Below are 19,198 nucleotides of genomic sequence, written 5' to 3' on the forward strand. Positions count from 1 at the left end.
GACAGTGTGTAAGGCGAAAAGTGTGTATCCTAAAAATAAATTTCCCATAGAAAACCATTAAAATGAGAATAATCCATTCCCAGCTTCAGATAAAACATAATTTTCTAATTTTCTAAGCCTTAAAACTACACAAAATAGACCTTATTTTATGTATAATAAATGTACTCTGTTATTATAATTAAAGAAATGAACTGTACTGTATAATAAAGTGGTTTTATTTACCTTTGTGATGGTCGTTGATTGTGTTGCGTCACACGAGTGTATGATTTTGAAGTGCGCCTTTCAACACTTTCATGTCTTTCAATTCCTTGATCTCCTTGATGTGCGTATCACCCTGACGCATAGCACACGCTTGCAAATGGTATAAAAGGAGCTGTCGCGGGACAGAGAGATTGGGCGAACCACGGGGCAGAATCATCTCGGACTCACAGACCCGCTCAGGCGCCCGGCTCGCGCCGGGCGTCGGACGGACATCACGGCACGACTTGCTCGACTCCACGCCACGATCAAGCTCTGCGCGTCACCTGCCTGGGAGATCTGACAACGAACCTACTTACAAATAAAGAGAACCATCAAACTCTTTAATGGCTTGATGGAATGGAGTGGCGGTTTCATCTGCATTAAACACTTGATGAGGAACGTAGCCTTGTTCTTTCACCAACTTGAGGAATGATCCCTTGTAGGTACTTTCTCTGTGATAATTTTACCTAGTTCCCCATCAATTGTGTTCTGTTTAGCTGGGTCGTTTAGCTTTTTGCATCAAGTATACAAATGGCTTGTGCGGGTTATTTGTGGAGCCTGATTGATGGGAATTTCAACCTTGCAGTCTACACTCTGCTTTTGAACTATCAAAATTGAAACAATTCCAAATTTCACTGTTTTCTATCCATTTTATCACTCTCTCTCTCTCTGTTGTCTGCCTGTCTCTTTAATGTTTAACACCCCCACGCCCTCACTGCTGCGTTCTTGACCAATCACGTGGCTTTAACCGAAGACTGGGGGTGGGGAATAGAGGACCAAAAAATGTCAGGTGCCATTTTTGGAGAATGGCTTCACTCTCTTGCTCTGTGTAACCCTCACCCCCTCACTGCTGCGTTCTTGACTAAGCACATGGCTTTAACGGATGACGGGGCGGGGAATAGAGGATCAAAACAAGCCAGCTGCCATTTTTTTGTTATGAGAACAGGCTCGTTCGCGAACGACACATCACTCATTGTGGCAGCTCTGTGTGTATCCCGAAAAATAGTTTGTATGCCAAGGTAAAATTTTCATAAATTTAACATTCGTAAACCGAAAAGTTCGTAAACCGAGGTATCACTGTATTTTGATTGATCGCGGACCCCCTTAAATTGACTCTGAATGGTCTGTCTGTTGTAGGCACATGGTGGGTGACACCAAGGTGCCGTTCTGCCTGCAGTCGTGCGTCAAGCCGCTCAAATACGCCGTGGCCGTACACGACTACGGCACCGAGTATGTGCACAGTTTCATCGGGAAGGAGCCCAGCGGGTTGCGTTTCAACAAGCTCTTCCTGGATGAAGACGGTGGGTCCATTCAACTTTTTATCCTCAATTCGTTTTTCATTTTCAAACCCGGAGGATCTTTTCAGGTGTTCATTTTGTACTTTGGGGTGTGTTCGAGTCGGCTCAAAAATTTGCTTTACGATCAGAAGTTAATAACAGCCCCAATGATGCAAAATGGCCGCCTCTTGAGACAGTTAAAGACGGGTGGATTTTTCCATTTAAATCGTATTGCTAGCTAGCTGTTGAGCACGTTGCAAATTTAATGGTCATTTATCAAGCTAGCTACCAATCAAGCTAGCTAGCGTGCGATCGCACAAGCTATCTAGCTATCGATCAAGCTAGACAGCGATCAGGCCCGGGGGCCAGATCTGGCCTGTCTTATCATTTTATTCGGCCCACAAAAGCAAATTAAACTTGTGAAATTCCATGCTCATCTATCGAGCTAGCTAGCGATCTATATAGCTAGTGATTGAGCTAGCTAGCGGGTTGCAAATTCAATGCTCATCTATCAAGCTAACTACCGATCAAGCTAGCTAGTGAGCGATCACGCAAGCTAGCTGGCTATCGATCGGGCTAGGTAGCTCTCTTTCTATTCAGCTAGCTGGCTAATACCGTACATCACAGGTGTCAAAGTCAAAGCCCGAGGGCCAAATCATGCCCGCCACATCATTTTTTTAAGGCGCGGAAAAGCTAATCAAACGTGCGAAATTCAATGGTCATCTATCGAGCTAGCTAGCGATCGATCTAGCTAGTGAGCGATCGCACAACCTAGCTAGGTATCAATCAAGCTAGCTAGCGATCAGGCTGGGTAGCTCTCTTCTCAATTCAGCTAGCTGGCTAATACTTTACATCACTGATGTCAAAGTCAAGGCCGGAGGGCCAAATCTGGCCCGCCACATCATTTTATTAAAAAAAAAATGACTTTGACACCTTAGCATTAGGGCAATATCAATTGGATTATTATAGTGTTCGCACACATTACAGTGAGACCTCGGTTTACGAACCCCTTGGCTTACGAACTTTTTGGTTTACGAACGTTACATTTATGAAAATTTGACCTTGGCATACGAACTATTTTTCGGGGTACACATGGAGCTGCCAAAATGAGTGATGTGTCGTTCGTGAATGAGCCCGTTCTCCAAACAAGGAAATGGCAGCAAACTTTTTTTTGTCCTCTATTCCCCGCCTCCAGTCGTCGGTTAAAGTCACGTGATTGGTCAAGAACCCAGCAGTGTGTGTGGGGGCGGGGGGTTAAACATTAAAGAGACAGGCAGACAGAGAGAGAAAACACACAAACACGAAAGGGAGTGGACAGAGGTTGAAACAAAAAAAAGAAAAGGGGAAAAAACAAATAATGGTGAGAAAATGGATAGAAAACAGTGAAATTTAGACCCATTTCAACTTTGATAGTTCAAAAGCAGTGTGTAGACTGGAAGGTTAAATATCCCATCAATCAGGCTCCACAAATAAACCGCACAAGTCATCTATACACAAAAAGCTATTAACCCAGCTAAACAAATCACAATTGATGAACTAGATACAATTATCACAGAGAAAGCACCTACAAGGGATCATTCCTCAAGACGGTGAAAGAAGCCTATGTTCCTCATCAAGTGTTCAATGTACAGTTTATTTCTTTAAACATAATACTATAGCACATTTATTATACATAAAATAAGGTATATTTTGTGTAATTTTAAAGCTTAGAAAATTAGAAAGTAGAAATTGTTTTATGGGGACCTGGGAACGGATTATTCTCATTTTAATGGTTTCCTATGGGAAATAAATTTTTGGGATACACACTTTTCGCCTTACACACTCTGTCTGGGAACCAATTAAGTTCGTAAGCCAAGGTCCCACTGTACTATCAAAAAATGTTTTGGCTCGATACTCGTAGGGAATACCTCCATGACATAAATCCGCCCTATTTTGTCACACTGTATGCGGGAATTTTGCCAACGATATCGCGCAAGGTGACCATGTCGTTGACGCAACAACACACCCGATAGCGATCACCTGAACGAGGGACTAGCTTCACCGCATTGTTTTGGATATCGGCAAATGATTAACCGAAAAGACAAGCTCGTAGTTGGTATCTTTTTACGAGCTTGTTTTGCACCTTGGCGCTCGCTACCAGGACCGGTTGATTTGCCGCCACATATTAACCGAGCTATCGTTGCTTTGCAGATAAGCCCCACAACCCCATGGTGAACGCCGGCGCAATCGTTTGTACTTCCCTGATTAAGGTAAAAACAAGACATTACTTTTTTTTGTCCCCTCACTTGTTGCTGTTCCAAATGTTCCTACTTGAATCATATCGACAATCTTTCAGTCATTACGCTCTCAAATAGTTCCACGAAATCCTTTTGTCGTAAAAACGTTGGACTTGTCGTTGCGTCCTGTCGTGGTGATGAAAACCGGATTGACGCTGCTAGTTTCAAATGACCCGTTTACACTTGTTTTGGGTTGTTTTAAAGTTGCAGCATTTTAGATGAATTACGGTAAAGAGATAAAAACAGCTTGCGATCTGAAAAAGTTTTTGCTTCTTCCAAATGAGGATCAAAAGGTGTGGCGTTTTGAATATCTGGACAGATATTAATAATCATAATACATTTCATTTATAAGCGCCTTTCAAAACTGTCAATGTACACATTGGATATAATTTAGCCCATTGGTATTTGGTGGGTACATTTTTTTTAAATTTACTTTTATGTATTTATTTTACTTTTAATGTGTATCTTACTCTGGTGTTCTGCCACCTGAAATGTCCACCCCTTCTCCTCCAATAAATAAACAAATAAATACAAATACTAAGATATTAATACATAGTAATACATTTCATTTATAAGCGCCTTTCAAAACTCAAGGTCACTTTACAATCACAGGATAGGTTTTTCTGTGGGTGAGCAGCGGCAGCCACACGCGCCTGCGTTCACTCAATCCGGAAGTAACTCAAATAGCTCAAAAAGCTAGCTACCTAATACATAGCTAATAGCCATCCAGATAGCTAGTCAGGTAATAGATAGATAGCTCGATAGGCTAGATAAGCAGCCAGCTAGCTAACTCAAATAGATAGAAAGCTAGATAGCTAACTCAAATAGATAAGACAGCTAGCTAATAGATAGCTAGCTAGAAAGCTAGTCAGCTATTAGATAGATCGATAGGCTAGATAGGCAGCTAGCTAACTCAAATAGATATAAAGCTAACTAGCTAATACATAGCTAATAGATAGCTATCCAGATAGCTAGTCAGGTAATAGATGGCTCAATTAGGCTAGCTAGGCAGCTAGCAAGCTAACTCAAATAGATAGAAAGTTAGATAGCTTACTCAAATAGATAGAAATCTAGCTAGTTAATACATAGCTAATAGAGAGCCAGACAGATAGCTAGCTAGTAAGCTAGTCAGCTAATAGATAGATAGCTCAATAGGCTAGATAGTCAGCTAGCTAACTCAAATAGAATGTTAGCTAGCTAAATACATAGCTAATAGATAGCCAGCCAGATAGTTAGCTAGATAGCTAGTCAGCTAATAGATAGGTAGCTAGATCGGCAGCCAGTTAGCTAGACAGCTAACAATTGTTATAGTTAATCGGTTATGTACTTTACTTTTAGCCGGTGCTTATCCACTCGCGGTTTAGAGGGAAAAAAACAACTATGTCAACAGCTAATCGGTGTTGGATCATAATCCCTTGATCCGGAAACATTTGTTGGGACAAAAGGGGGGCAACTATACTAGCCGACAAGACAACGACAGCCGTATCTCGACGTGGTTGTTGATTTTTATTTATTTATTTTTTAATCGGGAAGCTGTTGAATGAATGTCGGCGAGGTTTGGAATTTGGGGTCAGAATTTAGCAATAGTGATGTGTAGGAATAGGGATGTGTCCTCTTGGAATAGGGAGCCATATGAATAAAAAATAATATATTGTACTTTTTTTACATTAGAAATTCGTTTTACATATACAGTAAAGTCTCATTATATCGATATTCTCGGGAGTCCGAAAAATATCGATATAACCGGGACTATCGATATATCCGACCCTGCGTGCATGTAATTTTCTCCTTGCGGTCATAGAAATAGTATCGTAATAAGCGGTACTATCGATATAACCGATATCGATATAACGAGACTTTACATTATTTTTGGGAGTAAATTAATTTATTTAAAAAAATTAAAGAGCCATTTGGTAGCCGAAAGAGCCCGAATTCCCATCACTACTTAGCAAGCAAGCAGCATGGAATCTGACCCACCAGCTAGCTTGATCGCTAGCTTGCTCGATCGCTAGCTAGCTCCATCTTTAAATAGCTCGACCGATAGCTAGCTTGATCACTAGCTAGCTCGATAGCTGAGCATAGAATTTTCCAAGTTTGATTTGCTTTCGCCGGCCCAATAAAATGATGTGGTGGACCAGATTTGGCCCCCGTGCCTCAACTTTGACATCTTTGACTGAATCCTAAGTCGAAAAAAGCGAGTGCGAAATGTAAAGCACATAACTCCCCAACTCCCCTCCAGAAAGATTGACTTGGCATTTGGCATACAGTGCCTTGAAAAAATATTCATACAACTTGAACCTTTTCCCGTGTGTTTTCACTCACGGATGCAGCACTTCATCAGCAAGCCGCTAGTCTAGGCCATCCCTACAGAAAAACAAATACCCACGAGTCGATGGCTATGACTTGCTTTCGAGTGACGTTCAGCCGTCACTCAAAGGCGGCGTTCCTGTAACCGTGGCGAGTTGCGTACGGTCACATGACATCGCCGATTCATTTGGCAATTTAGCATCGCAATTGATGAACAGCCAAGCATTCCGCGGGGAAGCGAACTGAAGTCAATTTTTTTTGCATATGTCTCATTTTTAATTTCAGCGGGCAAATCTACGGGTTTGCCATGGCCGTAACCCCCATTCCCCACACTCCCCCCCCAAAAAAAAAGTGTTCAGTGGTGCTTGAAGGCTACATACTGTTGCTGTTTTTGTATGTTGCATATTTTCCAGACTTAGGAACAGTGGGAAATAATGACTGCTGCCGCAGGTCAAATGACACGTTGGTAATTTTTTCTTCCTTTTCCATATCTTTCTCCTCACACCCCCCCCCCCCCTTTCCGACGACCCCTAAACACCCCCTCCCCTTTCCTCCTCTTCCTGCTCTTCTCCAATCAGCCCGTAGAAATCCTTTGTAGTGAAACTCCATCCGTATATGTTTTGTTTTCAATTTCTTCTGCGCCGTTCCGGTGTCGAGTTTCAAAAGTTTTTATTTGGATTTGGAAAAAACGAAATCTGTAAAAAAAAACTGTCATGATTTTGCAAGGTGGTGGTGGACAAAAAAAGCAGTCAGGAAGGGAGGAACAGGGTGTATTTGACAAATTGTATGAAAAGAAGTTAGCAGGGACAAAAATCTCAAACGACCAATGTGTCAGAACAGAAAGGTCCAAAGTAGCAAACAAAACCATGAGTTAAACATGACAAGACGAAACCATGACCAGACCGTGAATGGTCGTGCCAGGAGTCCTTTTAAACTGCGACTGATTTAAAACGATCAACACCTGTGCAGTTGCAGGCGGGGGCCCCTCACTGCCACCCGTTGGTCGCAAACCAAAATGTGACAGGTACGGCGTATCGACGGTGGTCCAGTTTGGACTTGGTGCAATGTTCTCGAAGTTGTTATCGGCAGCATAGCCCCGCCCCCCATTACGGTACAATTTTTTTTTTTTTGAATTTACCTGCTATGATTTTTTTTTAATGTGACAACAATCATATACAATGATACCTCGGCTTGCGAACGCTTTAACTCACGAACTTTTCGCCTCACGAACATTAAATTCGCGAGCATGTAGTCTTGGCTAACAAACTAGTTTTCAGCGGACGAACCAAACCACACAGCGCCACGGTGGCTGGCGGACTAGTTTTAGTCACCCCCTTTCTTTGGGTGCAGACATGGTATGTTATTGAGTGGAGTACTTTTGAGATTTTTGGGACCGAAAAAGACCCCACCACAGGCTAATGTTAAGCCGAAGAGGACAAAGAAGCAGAAGGAGATCATCAAAAAACACCGAGGTGCGCGTTTGTGTGACTTAGCATCCCACACTACCAGTATGCGAAGACGACCATTGCTACGTGTGGCTAAGGCTGTTTCTGTGTTGTCTCAGCAACGGTCTCAGGCAATAGAAGAGGTTGAAAAACGTCTGTTGTTTTGCATGAATGAAAAGCAGCTAGCATGGTGGCTCCGGACACAGCTATGATAGGTCCCTACTCTCAGGTTGGGGGGGGGCAGGGGACCCCTCCCTGTGGCCCCACTGATTGTTCCTACATTCCTGACTAACGACTGGCCTATTACCGGGGGGAGTGGGGGTAATATACAGTATATTTCTTTAATTACATTCCAATAGCACATTTATTATACATAAATTAAGGTATATTTTGTGTAGTTTTAAGGCTTATTTAGTCGAAAAATATGTTGTATAGGGACCTGGGAACGGATTATTCTCATTTTAATGGTTTCTTATGGGAAAACAATGTTTGGCAGATGAATTTTTCGCCTTACACACTTTCTGGTAACCAATTAAGTTCGGGAGCTGAGGTATTACTGTAATGAGCAGCTTTTCTTGCATTTAATCCCATATCATTTGAATCCATACACATTTTTATTTGTCTAACCGGTACATAACACATCAACCGAAAGTCCCCCTCGCCCACTCCCGCCCGTCTGTCCGCGACCGCCAACAATTTGGATCTCTTGTCACCTTCAACTCGATCTGTAGTCATTCTCTTTAACCTATATGTGATTTGACACCTGTTTGGAAAACATCTGTTCACATCTGCTCATTCTTTAGCACGCCTAGTGTTATGATAATTTTTTTTTGACTGTAACAAACATTTCACCTGTTCGAAAGCAAGAGAAAAAAAAGACGTGTAACTGCTTTTTTTTCTTTTTCTTTTTCCCTCAGCAAGGTGAAGGTAACGCGGAAAAATTTGACTATGTAAGTATAATCACGTGCCGATCCGAGTTGTTGTTGGGAAAAAAATGGCCTAACAAGTTTGCTTGTTTCCCATCAGGTCATGAACTTCTTGAAGGACATGGCGGGAAACGAGTATGTTGGGTTCAGCAACGCCACGTAAGTCACTGAAAAATGGCTAACCGCTAAATGAACTGGCGTCCGTGTTTCTCTTGTGAATCACATCCACATGCACACATATCCATTTGTATTCAAATGCATTGTACAAATACAGTCAAAACTGGGTTTTCGAACGTTTCGTTTCTCGCCCCAAAATATTAGATTTTTTATGTTTCGGTTTACAACCGTAAATGCGGTCTCGAGCAAACTGAGTGCACCTGAATGCACCACTCGACTCTCTTCTGCTTCTTTCAACATCACTTCCTGGTGTCGCTTCTCATTGTGATCGACACATTAATGTTGTTGAATAAAGTTTTTTATTAACTCATTCAATGCCAGACCATGTGCAAAAAAAGTGTCCACTCCAGTGGCAGGGTTTTTGTCATTTTCACTCAAATTGCAGGATCCACAGAATATTGAGTTTCAGGACGACATAAACATTCAATTCAGAAATCTTAGAATCTCTTCTTTCGTCCAAAAAAAGTTAATTCCTAAGTTATATGATTCTCGAGTTATCTAAGCTTGAAATGGGGGCGGCTGTCCAAAAGACAAATGTTGCCCCCCTCGTGGGAGGGAAAAACATTGCCAGAGGCCATGGCCAGTGCTTTATAGGCACCCAAACAATAAAAAAACTAAACCGAAAAAAATCTGGATTCGGGATGTCATATTTTCAATTCCCAAATAAATTCGGGAACGGCAGCGAATGAGTTAAAAAGCAAATGTGTTTGGCGGGGATTTAAAAAGCAAAGAAGACATTGATGACATTGATTATCATCGGAAATGTTTTCGATTTTCCACCAAATCAGTTTTCCAACAGGTTTCTGGAACGGATTATGGTTGAAAACCCGGCTTTGACTGTATTAAAGGACAACCGACACACCCGGACAAGTTGTGTTTGTAATTTGTAAAATCACTTCAGATGACTTCTACTGAACGCATTTTACAACGATTCCACCGCATATAGCTATATTTTACGTTTTAAGACTCACGCTTAATATTCAGGAAGTCTTGTTTTTGAGTTGATGACGATCCCTTAAGTGACGTCACGGAGGGAACGCCCGTGATCGAGAAAGCGACACAATGCATTTTGGGTACTTTTTTTTCCGTCTGAAAACACCTTGTTGATCGCGAAATTAGAAGGAAAACTACATAAATAATGCGATGGTGAATCGTTGTGTGTCGCAGCCAATTGCGGTAACACGCATAAAGAAGGTGTAAGTTTACACAAATTCCCAGTGGACAAATCAGCCTATTTCCAAAGCTTCTGCGTCATCTTGTGCATTTTTTTGGACGCTACATTGGAGTCCAGATGGCTTGAATTGATACGGAAGGACTTCTTTAATCCATTGCAAACATTTATGCTTTCCTCTTCAGAACTATTTGAATCATATTCATAACTGGATGAGTAACAAGAAAGAATCTTCTCCGAATCTTAACTCTGATACCATTGTTTTGATTCTGGAGCAAGGCAGTTTGTGAAGGAGTATCCTGGCGTGATGTCATGAACAAGGGGGAGGGACTTTCCGAATCTGCCCAGCTTATTTTGTGGCAGTTTTGGGACACTTTAAGTTATTTTATTGGTGTTTTGCATTTGACTAAAAATATCAGCCTGCGTGTTTTGGGTATTTTAGATGCTATAAAGCGTTTTTCTGATGTCGGTTAGGAAACAAAAAAATGGTGTTGGTTGTCCTTTAAATGTATTGGTCACATGGTTACATGAAGCTGCACTGTACACATGTGGGACCCACATGAGGGAGGGAGAGGGAGCAACGGGGGAATTTCCATATAAGCACACACACACGTATACACACACACACACACACACACACACACACACACACACACACACAATTGATAGCAGAGTAATGGCCGTGCTGTGTTTGTGTAACAGATTCCAGTCGGAGCGTGACTCAGGAGACAGGAACTTTGCCATCGGCTACTACTTGAAAGAAAAAAAGGTTTGACCTCCTTTTGTAATGCGGGAAGCGGAAAAGCTCAGCACTTTTCGGTAGTCTGATTCAAAAGGGAAAAAGTAAAATTAGCCATAAAAAATTAACTAATTCACTGCCGGACGATGTACAAAAATGTCCACCCCAATGCCAGGGTTTTTGTCATTGTCACTCAAATTCCATGACCCACAGAATATTTACTTTTAGGATAACATAAACATTCAATACAGCGTAAGAAACCTCACCAGAAAAACAGTTAATTCCTAAATGATATGGGTCTGGAGTTATGTGAGCTTGAAATGGGGGCGGCAGTACAAAAGGCAATGCAATATTGGTTTATATTGCACTTTAACAACATCTCTAGCTGGAACAAAGCGCTAACATGGACAAAAAAAGGCAAATGCTGCCCCTTGTGGAAGGGCAAAAAACATTACCAGCGCTTTATCGGCACCCAAACAAGAAAAAAACAACCCGAACAAATTGCGGAATGGCGCTCAATGTCATATTTTCAATTCCCGAATAAATTTCTGAATGGCAGTGGATAATTAAAAAAAAAAATGTTTTTGGGAAGTTACAATGTGAAGGAAAATGTATTTGCGGCATATCTTATTTTGAAGGCACATTTAATTAAACGCTACCGTAACGACCAGAGGGTGTTACGGGCAGCTTCAGCGTTTGTTCGTTCCTCTTGATTTATTATGTTTTGATAATACCACCGTTTTCATGCGGGTGTTGTCATATTATTTTGTTGTGTTTGCCCGTCACACCTTCAAGGCCAGAACAGGAAGTGCCCATTAAAACAATGGCGATAAGGACAAAGGGACGATGTTGCGTCACTTTTATTTTGTATTCTCATTTTGACCTGTAACATACACAACAGTCGCATTTTTTGTCTAAAGACACATTCCTTTTCCTCCTCCACAGTGTTTTCCTGAGGGGACAGATATGACGTCTGTGCTGGACCTTTACTTCCAGGTGGGATCACTTATGCTTCATTTACAACCGAATTTGTTCTCGGCGGACATTTTGTTTTCACTTTCTATTTGGCGATCGTTTGAACAGCAAGTTTTGTTGGACTTTAGCAACATAATAAAACAATATACAGTGATACCTCGGTTTACGAACCCCTTGGCTTACTAACTTTTCGGTTTACGAACGTTAAATTTATGAAACTTTTACCTTGGCATCCAAACTTTTTTCAAACACGGCGCTGCCTCAATGAGTGATGTGTCGTTCACTCATTGAGGCATTCTTCCAACAAAATGGCTGCCTCTAGTCCCTGCCCCCAGTCTTCGGTTAAAGCCACGTGATTGGTCAGTGAGGGGAGGTGGTTTAAACATTAAAGAGACAGGCAGACGACACTGAAAGAGTTTCAACTTTGATAGTTCAAAGGCAGAGTGTAGACTGCAAGGTTAAAATATCCCATCAATCAGGCTCCACAAACAACCCGCACAAGCCATCTGTACACTTGATGCAAAAAGCTATCAACCCAGCTAAACAAAACACAATTGATGAGGAACTAGATACAATTATCACAGAGAAAGCACCTACAAGGGATCATTATTCAAGATGGTGAAAGAAGCCTATGCTCCTCATCAAGTGTTTAATGCTGATGAAACCGGCCACACCATTCCATCAAGCCATCGACCATCACAAAGGTAAATAAGACAACTTTATTATATAGTAGTTTATTTATTTAATTATAATACCATAGCACATTTATTATACATAAAATAAGGTATATTTTGTGTAGTTATAAGGCTTAGAAAATTAGAAAAATATGTTTTTTGGGGACCTGGGAATGGATTATTCTCATTTTAATGGATTCCTATGGGAAATTAATTTTTGGGATACACACTTTTCACCTTACACACTCTGTCTGGGAACCAATTAAGTTCGTAAGCCAAGGTATCACTATTTTTTTCTTTTTTTTCCCTCCCCGGCCCCCTTTTCAGCTATGCTCCATCGAGGTGAACTGCGAGAGCGCTAGTGTGATGGCGGCCACGCTGGCCAACGGCGGCATCTGCCCCATCTCGGGCGAGCGCGTCCTCAGCCCCGAGGCCGTCAGGAACACCCTTAGCCTCATGCATTCATGTGGCATGTACGATTTCTCCGGACAGTTTGCCTTCCACGTAAGTATAAAACGAGCCGTTGTATGACTTTGATGTTTGCGTCACGGGTCAAATTGACCCATTTAAAAAGGAGGCGGAAAAAAACAGATTTAAAACTGACATGTTTTGAGGATTAGTTAGCGACGATATGATTTATAAACCATAAGAACATTTTTGACAACGGGTCAAATTGACCCATTTAAAAAGGAGTGGCGGCAGAGTTAAAAGTCACGTTTCCGAGCTTAGTTAACAACGGTACAATTTTTAAAACACCAGTGGTTTTTGACAACGGGTCAAATTAATAATAATAATAATAATACATTACATTTTAACCAATTTAAAAAGGGGTGGGGGAAGAGTTAAAAGTCACACGTTTACAAGCTTAGTTAACAACCATGCGATTTATAAACCATGAGAACGTTTTTTGACAACGGGTCAAATTGACCCATTTAAAAAAGGGCATTGGAAGAGTTAAAAGTCACACATTTACAAGCTTAGTTAACAACGGTACGATTTATAAACCACGAGAGTTTTTGACAAAGGGTCAAATTGGCCCGTTTAAAAAAGGGTGGGGGGGAGTTAAAAGTCACATGTCGCTCAGTTAACAAATATACGATTTATAACCAATGAAAACGTTTTTGACAATGGGTCAAATTGACCCATTTAAAAAGGGGTGGGGGAAGAGTTAAAAGTCACACGTTTACCAGCTTAGGTAACGATGCAATTTATAGACCATTAGTGTTTTTGACAATGGGTCAAATTGACCCATAAAAAAGGGGGATTAAAGTAACACTTGTACAAGCTTAGTTAACAATGATCTGATTTATAAACCACGAGAACATTTTTGACCACGGGTCAAATTGACCCATTTAAAAAGGGGGTGGGGATTAAAGTCACACTTGTACAAGCTGAGTTAACAATACGATTTAACCAATGAGAACGTTTTTGACAACGGGTCAAATTAACCCATTTAAAAAAGAGGAGACTTAAACGTCACGTTGACAGGCTTTGTTCGATTCGATTTTTAAACCACTAGAACATTTTTGATGACGGGTCAAATTGACCCATTAAAAAAGGGGGGAAGAGTTTAAAGTCAAATGTTTACAGGCTTAGTTAACAACAATATGATTTATAACCAAAGAAACCGTTTTTGACAACGGGTCAGACTGACCCATTTAGAAAGTGGTGGGGGGAGAGTTAAGTCACATGTGTACAAGCTTAGTTAACAACGGTATGATTTAGAAACCACAAAAACATTTTTTGACAACGGGTCAAATTGACCCATTTCAAAAAGAGGAGACTTAAAAGTCACGTTGACAGGCTTTGTTCGATTCGATTTATAAACCACTAGAACATTTTTGATGACGGGTCAAATTGACCCATTAAAAAAGGGGGAAAGAGTTTAAAGTCAAATGTTTACAGGCTCAGTTTACAACATGATTTATAACCAAAGAGACCGTTTTTGACAACGGGTCAGACTGACCCATTTAGAAAGTGGTGGGGGGAGAGTTAAGTCACATGTGTACAACAAGCTTAGTTAAGAACGGTATGATTTAGAAACCACAAAAACATTTTTGCACAACGGGTCAAATTGACCCATTTCAAAAAGAGCGCAGCAGTGTTAAAAGTCACACGTTTACAGGCTTAGTTAACAACATATAACATATAATTTATAAACCATGGAACATATTACAGGTCACGGGTCAATACAATGGGTCAAATTGACCCGGAGATACTTGCGCTGCTCCTGAGATACAAATGTAACAGAATGTATCTCTAAAATGTCAGCTAGTCATCTTCTGCACATCCTCCAGAATGGCGACCGTCTGTCACGTGGTTCTACACATTCCACGTCGAGCGCTTGAAACTGGATTCCGATCATTCCGACACGCCCAGAAACGAGTGGCGGCATGCGCCGGGTCTCAGCCGAAAGTTAGCGTTCAATTTTTGTATTATTTTTGTTGTTGTTATTTTGCCACGCTAGGTTGGTCTGCCGGCTAAGTCGGGCGTGGCGGGCGGCATCCTGCTGGTGGTCCCCAACGTGATGGGCATCATGTGCTGGTCGCCGCCCTTGGACAAACTGGGCAACTCGGTCCGAGGGATTCAGTTCTGCACGGTACGATGCCACTCGCCAGTAGGACGAACGTTGGACGCGCCTTCGGGAAAACGCCGACGTACCTCAATGTCAAACTCCTCAAACGTTAGCGTCTCTGTACGCTGCGCGCTAGCTAACGCTAGGCAACAAAAGTCACCAAATATCTCCATTCATTTGACAAGACACTGAAATAACTTTTTGTCCTAGTTGGGCAAGTGCCACAGTGCCCTTGGGAAACTGACTAATCCGATTTGTTACTAAAAGTATTGTTATTATCATTATTAGCTAGCTTTCTATCTATTTGAGTTACTTCCTGGTTGAGCGAACGCTGCTCACCCACAGTAAAACTGGTCCTGTGACTGTGGGGTGACCTGGGGAGTTTTGATGGGCGCTTGTAAATAAAATGTATTATAAAATTATTATTAGCTATCTATTAACTAGCTAGCTAGCTTTCTATCTATTTGAGTTACTTCCGGGTTGAATGAACACTGGCGCGTGTGGCTGCCGCTGCTCACCCACTGCAAAATTTGTCCTGTAACTCTAAAGTGACCGTGAGAGTTTTGAAAGGCGCTTATAAATTACATGTATTATTATTATTATTATTATTATTATTATTATTATTATTATTATTATTATTATTATTAGCTAGCTTTCTATATATTTGAGTTACTTCCGGGTTGAGTGAATGCTGGCGCGTGTGGCTACCGCTGCTCACCCGCTGCAAAATTTACCCTGTGACTGTAAAGTCTCCTTGAGAGTTTTGAAAGGCGCTTATAAATTAAATGTATTATTGTTATTGCTATTGTTATTTTTCTTGTTATTATTATTAGCTATCTAGCTAGCTTTCTATCTATTAGAGTCAATTCCGGGTTGAGTGAACGCTGGCGCGTGTGGCTGCCGGTGCTATAAATTAAATGTATTATTATTATTATTATTATTATTAGCTATCTATTAGCTAGCTAGCTATCTAGCTTTCCATCTATTTGAGTTACTTCCGGGTTGAGTGAACGCTAGCGCGTGTGGCCGCTGCTCACCCGCTGCAAAATTTATCCTTTGAGTAAAGTGACCTTCAGAGTTTTGAAAGGTGCTTATAGATGAAATGTATTATTATTATTATTATTATTACTATTATTATTAGAAATTAAACTTCGCGTGCGTGTCTGGGAGCCGTCCCAGATTATTTATTCACGCCAATTCAAATGATGACGAGAATGGTTGTCCAATCTTTCGTTTGCTTTGCAGGACCTGGTGGAACTTTTTAATTTCCACAACTACGATAACTTGAGGCACTTTGCCAAGAAACACGATCCTCGTCGGGAGGGAGGAGAACAGCGGGTAAGGACACGCAACACCCTCCACTTAACCCACCCCGAGCCTCTTCCCGAGTGTGCGCGCACATGCTAACCGCCCATAAACGTTTGAAAACACGCTATAGACCAGATGTGTCAAAGTCATTTTTTTGCCGCGTGCCACGTTGTAGTTACGGTTTCCTCTCGGGAGGCTGTTATGAATTTGGGGAAGCCATTAGAATGTTTCATCCCCTCCACGTTACATATAAACGCACAACAAATTAATAAAGAAGTACTTTACAAATTTGAAGTCAATAATAATGATTGTTATTGTGGTTTACATGAGACAATTTGTAATTTTGGTACGGACTTTAGCTAGCATCGTGGAATTTCACAAATTAGTTCGCTAGCTCGCTAGATCACTACCTAGCTTGATCGCTAGCTAGCTTAGTCGTGATGTAACTAGCTTGATTGCTAACTAGCATTATCGCTAGGTTTTATCACTAGCTAGCCAGCTTGATTATTATCTAGCTAACTTCATCACGAGCTAGCTGACTTGATGGCTAGCTAGCTTGATCACCAGCTAGCCTGATCACTAGCTAGCTTGACCACTAGCTTGATAGCTAGCTTGATCATTAGCTAGCCAGCTTGATCAATAGCTAGCTTGATTGCTAACTTGATCGCTACCTTGCTAGCTAGCTTGATCACTCGCTAGCTTGACCACTAGCTTGATAGCTAGCTTGATCGTTAGCTAGCGACCTTGATCGCTAGCTAGCTTGATCACTAGCTAGCTTGACCGCTAGCTTGATTGCCAACTTGATCGCTAACTTGATCGCTAGCTTGCTTGCTAGCTTGATCGCTAGCTATCTTAACCGCTATCTAGCTCGATGGATGAGCATGGAATTTGTGGTGTAAGGGATTAGCCAGCTAGCTAACTCGATCTCTCGCTAGCTAGCTCGATCGCTCACTAGCTACCTAGCTCAATACATGAGCATGGAATTTCACAACTTTGATTTGCTTTGGCGGACCAAATAAAATGCTGAGGCGGGCCAGATTTGGCCCCCCGGCCCTTGACTTTGACACCTGTGCTATAAACGATTCGCACAGTGTCCACATCGTTCCGTTCTTAAAATATTCACCCGACTTCATGTTTTCTTCGTGGTTTCTTTATGGGTTTATTTTTTCTACTCGACCAAATTGAAGCTCCGTGAATGCTCCGCGGATGCTAGCTGAGGGCGGGACGGATCACGTCACCCCCCCCCCTTTTTTTCCCCCCGTCTCCGATTTTCTAACTAACGTGTTATTCCTGTGGATTGACACCGCAGCCATTCCGGGGACCCATGGACTATGAAAGCCTCCAACAGGAGCTCGCCCTGAAAGCCCCCTTTTGGAAAAAAGTCTCGCCCACCGAATCGCACCAGGATACCTCCACCACTGTAGTCTATAGGATGGACAACGTCAGCGAATAAGTCGTAGCCGCAAAATATATCGCCACCCTCAAATATTTATGCCGCTTGGAGGACTATTTATAGTTTATGAAGCCGTTACTACCGTGTTTGTTTTTGTTTGTTTATTCATTAATTTGTGATCCACAAATGGGATATGTTACTCTCTCCTTTATTTGTTTTCATACCGACCCGCTAGTTGCCTTAGCGCGTACGCGACGCCGTCACTTTCTGACACGCTTGCTACAAGCTACTATTTTAAACAATGGCGAGCGTGCGCGTTGATATTAAAATGGCGTACTCAGTGATTCACAGAAAATCGGAACAGGGTGTTCTCAGTTGAGTCAACCTAGCGCGTCAATATTATTATTATTATTTTTTTAAATGGTAAAATCAACTTTTGAAAGGTTGTCAACAACAACAAAAAAAATGGCGGACGAACTGCTTGCTCATTCAATGGGAAATTCAACACGCTAGCTAATCTTTGTGTGCGGGGGCATTTGGGTTTGCTAATATCCTCCAGCGGTATTCGCTAAACTTTATTGAGCCGCGGTACACGTTTTGCCGTGGGGGGTGGGGGGGGAATACATACTGACTTCAAAAACGCATAGCACTTGTTTGGATGGGAATGCAGCCCTCTCTACTGTAAAATTCCCCATTGATTATTTTCATGTCCGATTTATCTGTTAAATTCGAGATCAGCATCGATTTTGAGTTGAAGAGAAAGATTAGGAGTCATTCTCAGCTATGATGCAAGCTGAGGTACCTCATACTCAGGCGCATTCTGTATTGTATTATAGAGATTCCTCTGAACTCTTTTTAAGGGTGGATGGGGGTACATAATGTCGTTTTTTTTTTTGGGGGGGGGGGGGGGCGGAGCTAACTCCTTTTTCATCAGTATTCTCTCAGGTTAGTGTTATTCCTCAGGTGCGCGTCGAGCGTCATCCGTCAGTCACGATAGGTCCTCAATCTCTCACTATTGCAATCAGCAAGACTTTGGAAAACGGAAAGGTCGGGTCGTGCTGATTTTTCACCAATTTTCACTTCACGCTGCTGCTATTGTGTCGTTGTGGGTCGTTTTTTTACAGGCTCTTGTGACCGTTTTTGGTGAATTTTTTTTTGTGCGGGACAAAAAGATTGATTTGAAAAGAATTTGATGGGACGTCTTTGGGAAGACGTCCTTGTTTTAATGGCTTGTAATCATTAGCGGTTAATTTCCAAAATGATTTTTTTTAATAAACCGACCGACTAATTTTCAATACTTTGGTTTGGTTTCTCAACTTTTCATCCTCACTGTTTGCGTGGACTTTTTTTTTCTCTATAATTTGTATGGCACTTATGTCAAATCACAGATTTGTACCATGTTACATGTTCTGTTTGTTGATTTGTGTCTTTCGGTTGTCTGTACAATGGAAATGTAGGGTTTTTTAAAATGAAAAAAAAATCAATAATTAGGAATTGTTGAATGAATCAACCCTCCATTTCCATGTTCATCATTTATTTTATTTTTGTCTTTGGTTTTCTTTTTGTTTGTCCACATGAGTATACCTTGTACAGAATGTCTACATAAAAGTCACTGTTGTAACTTCCATCATGTTCTGCATTTCTTTCTTTGACTGTGGCAGATATATACCTTATGTATATACTGTATATATGTACAGTAAAGTCTCGTTATATCG

General features: G+C 41.4%; 1 protein-coding gene across 2 annotated transcripts in view; it reads left to right on the top strand.

The window, feature by feature from the left end:
- glsb (glutaminase b) overlaps window positions 1–19,198 on the top strand; it is a 39,067-nt gene that overhangs the window by 12,477 nt on the left and 7,392 nt on the right. The window contains exons 6-15 of one of the 2 annotated variants that reach the window (XM_089001898.1): window positions 1,378–1,541; window positions 3,708–3,766; window positions 8,463–8,495; window positions 8,572–8,630; window positions 10,522–10,588; window positions 11,504–11,554; window positions 12,535–12,711; window positions 14,675–14,806; window positions 16,028–16,120; window positions 17,400–18,097. In XM_089001898.1, coding sequence (XP_088858024.1) covers window positions 1,378–1,541; window positions 3,708–3,766; window positions 8,463–8,495; window positions 8,572–8,630; window positions 10,522–10,588; window positions 11,504–11,554; window positions 12,535–12,711; window positions 14,675–14,806; window positions 16,028–16,120; window positions 17,400–17,543 — 979 coding nt within the window. In that variant the 3' untranslated portion in view covers window positions 17,544–18,097. Of the gene's footprint in view, window positions 1–1,377; window positions 1,542–3,707; window positions 3,767–8,462; window positions 8,496–8,571; window positions 8,631–10,521; window positions 10,589–11,503; window positions 11,555–12,534; window positions 12,712–14,674; window positions 14,807–16,027; window positions 16,121–17,399; window positions 18,098–19,198 lie in introns of those variants that run through there. The other variant, XM_089001897.1, reaches the window with a different exon arrangement.

Source organism: Hippocampus bargibanti, linkage group LG08 (genome assembly GCF_051943395.1).
Source record: "Hippocampus bargibanti isolate YZ-2025 linkage group LG08, ASM5194339v1, whole genome shotgun sequence".
Classification (NCBI taxonomy): domain Eukaryota; kingdom Metazoa; phylum Chordata; class Actinopteri; order Syngnathiformes; family Syngnathidae; genus Hippocampus; species Hippocampus bargibanti.